This window comes from Ruditapes philippinarum, unplaced genomic scaffold, assembly GCF_026571515.1.
Source record: "Ruditapes philippinarum isolate M1 unplaced genomic scaffold, ASM2657151v2 ctg10414_1_1_1_1, whole genome shotgun sequence".
Taxonomy (NCBI): Eukaryota; Metazoa; Mollusca; class Bivalvia; order Venerida; family Veneridae; genus Ruditapes; species Ruditapes philippinarum.
Window position 1 is genome coordinate 63,280 of NW_026864403.1, and position 1,809 is coordinate 65,088.

Sequence of the window (1,809 nt, forward strand, 5' to 3'; positions counted from 1 at the left end):
TTTTTTCCATTCGTTTTTTTCACCCCGCGACCCCGCCAAGTAAAAAGTCGAGAATTAACAAGATAAAATGGTGGAGCGCGATTCAAAAATGCGCTAATTAGTGGAAGCAGGTCGAAGTTCAATAAAAAAAAATAGCCACGCGGGGGCTCGGAGCGAAAACTCGCTTGGATTGTTGTCTTCATACTTTGACACAACAACACTTTTGACATGACCGTCAAGTAGACCTGACTGAAATTGTTATATATTTGATAAAATTGGCTGTAACTACGTTATTTCCAAATTGATACGTGGACAAAACGATCATTTAGGCAATGCCTTCAAGGAAACCAACATGATTATGACCTTCACTTATCAAATCTCACTACAACCTCCTCTGCAAATCACACTGTCACTTACGAGTCCAGTTCCACTCTCACTAACAAATTCAGTACCATTCTCACTAACAAGTTCTGTACCACTCTCACTAACAAGTCCAGTGTAACTCTCACTAACAAGTACAACGCCACTCTCACTAACAAGTCCAGTACCACTCTCACTAACAAGTACAGTGCCACTCTCAATAACAAGTCCATTTGCCACTCTCACTAACAAGTACAGTGCCACTCTTACTAACAAGTACAGTGCCGATCTCACTAACAAGTTCTGTACCACTCTCACTAACAAGTACAGTGCCACTCTCACTAAAAAGTCCAGTACCACTCTCACTAACAAGTTCAGTACCACTCCCAATAACAAGTTCAGTACAACTCCCACTAACAAGTCCAGTACCACTCTCACTTACAAGTCCAGTACCACTGTCACTAGCACGTCCAGTGACACTCTCACTAACAAGTCCAGTACCACTCTCACTAACAAGTTCAGTACCACTCCCACTCAAAAGTTATGTACCACTCTCACTAACAAGTTCAGTGCCACTCTCACTAACAAGTTCTGTACCACTCTCACTATCAAGTTCAGTACCACTCCCACTTACAAGTCCAGTACCACTCCCACTCACTAGTTCAGACCACTCTCACTAACAAGTACAGTACCACTCTCACTAACAAGTCCAGTACCACTCACACAAACAAGTCCAGTGCCACCTTCACTAACAATTTCAGTGCCACTCTCACGTACAAGTCCAGTTCCACTCTCACTAACAAGTCCAGTACCACTCTCACTAACAAGTCCAGTGCCACTGTCACTAACAAGTTCTGTACCACTCTCACTAACAAGTCAAGTGCCACTCTCACTAACAAGTTCAGTGCCACTCTCACTAACAAGTTCAGTACCACTCTCACTTACAAGTTCAGTGTCACTCTCACTAACAAGTCCAGTACCAGTGTCACTAACAAGTTCAGTACCACTCTCACAAACAAGTCCAGTACCACCCTTACTAACCAGTCCAGTGCCACTGTCACTAACAAGTCCAGTACCACTCTCAATTACTAGTTCAGTACCACTCTCACTAACAAGTTTAGTGCCCCTCTCACTAACAAATCCAGTACCACTCTCACTAACAAGATCAGTACCACCCTCACTAACAGGTCTAGTACCACTCTCACTAACCAGTCCAGTACCACTCTCAATTACTAGTTCAGTACCACTCTCAATTACTAGTTCAGTACCACTCTCACTAACAAGTTTAGTGCCACTCTCACTAACAAGTCCAGTACCACTCTCACTAACAAGTTTAGTGCCACTCTCACTAACCATTCCAGTGCCACTGTCACTAACAAGTCCAGAACCACTCTCACTTACAAGTCCAAGTACCACTCTCACTTACAAGTCCATGGCCATTTTCTCACTAATAGTCCAGTACCCTCTCAC

General features: G+C 43.4%; 1 protein-coding gene across 1 annotated transcript; it reads right to left on the reverse strand.

The window, feature by feature from the left end:
- Nucleotides 1–351: 351 nt before the first annotated feature.
- On the reverse strand, nt 352–1,695 carry LOC132725458 (putative per-hexamer repeat protein 5). The gene is made up of 4 exons (XM_060710591.1): nt 1,237–1,695; nt 998–1,203; nt 634–872; nt 352–584 (listed from the first exon to the last, which is right to left on the reverse strand). Exons 1-4 carry the CDS (start codon nt 1,693–1,695, stop codon nt 352–354), a joined length of 1,137 nt encoding a protein of 378 aa, XP_060566574.1.
- Nucleotides 1,696–1,809: the final 114 nt, after the last annotated feature.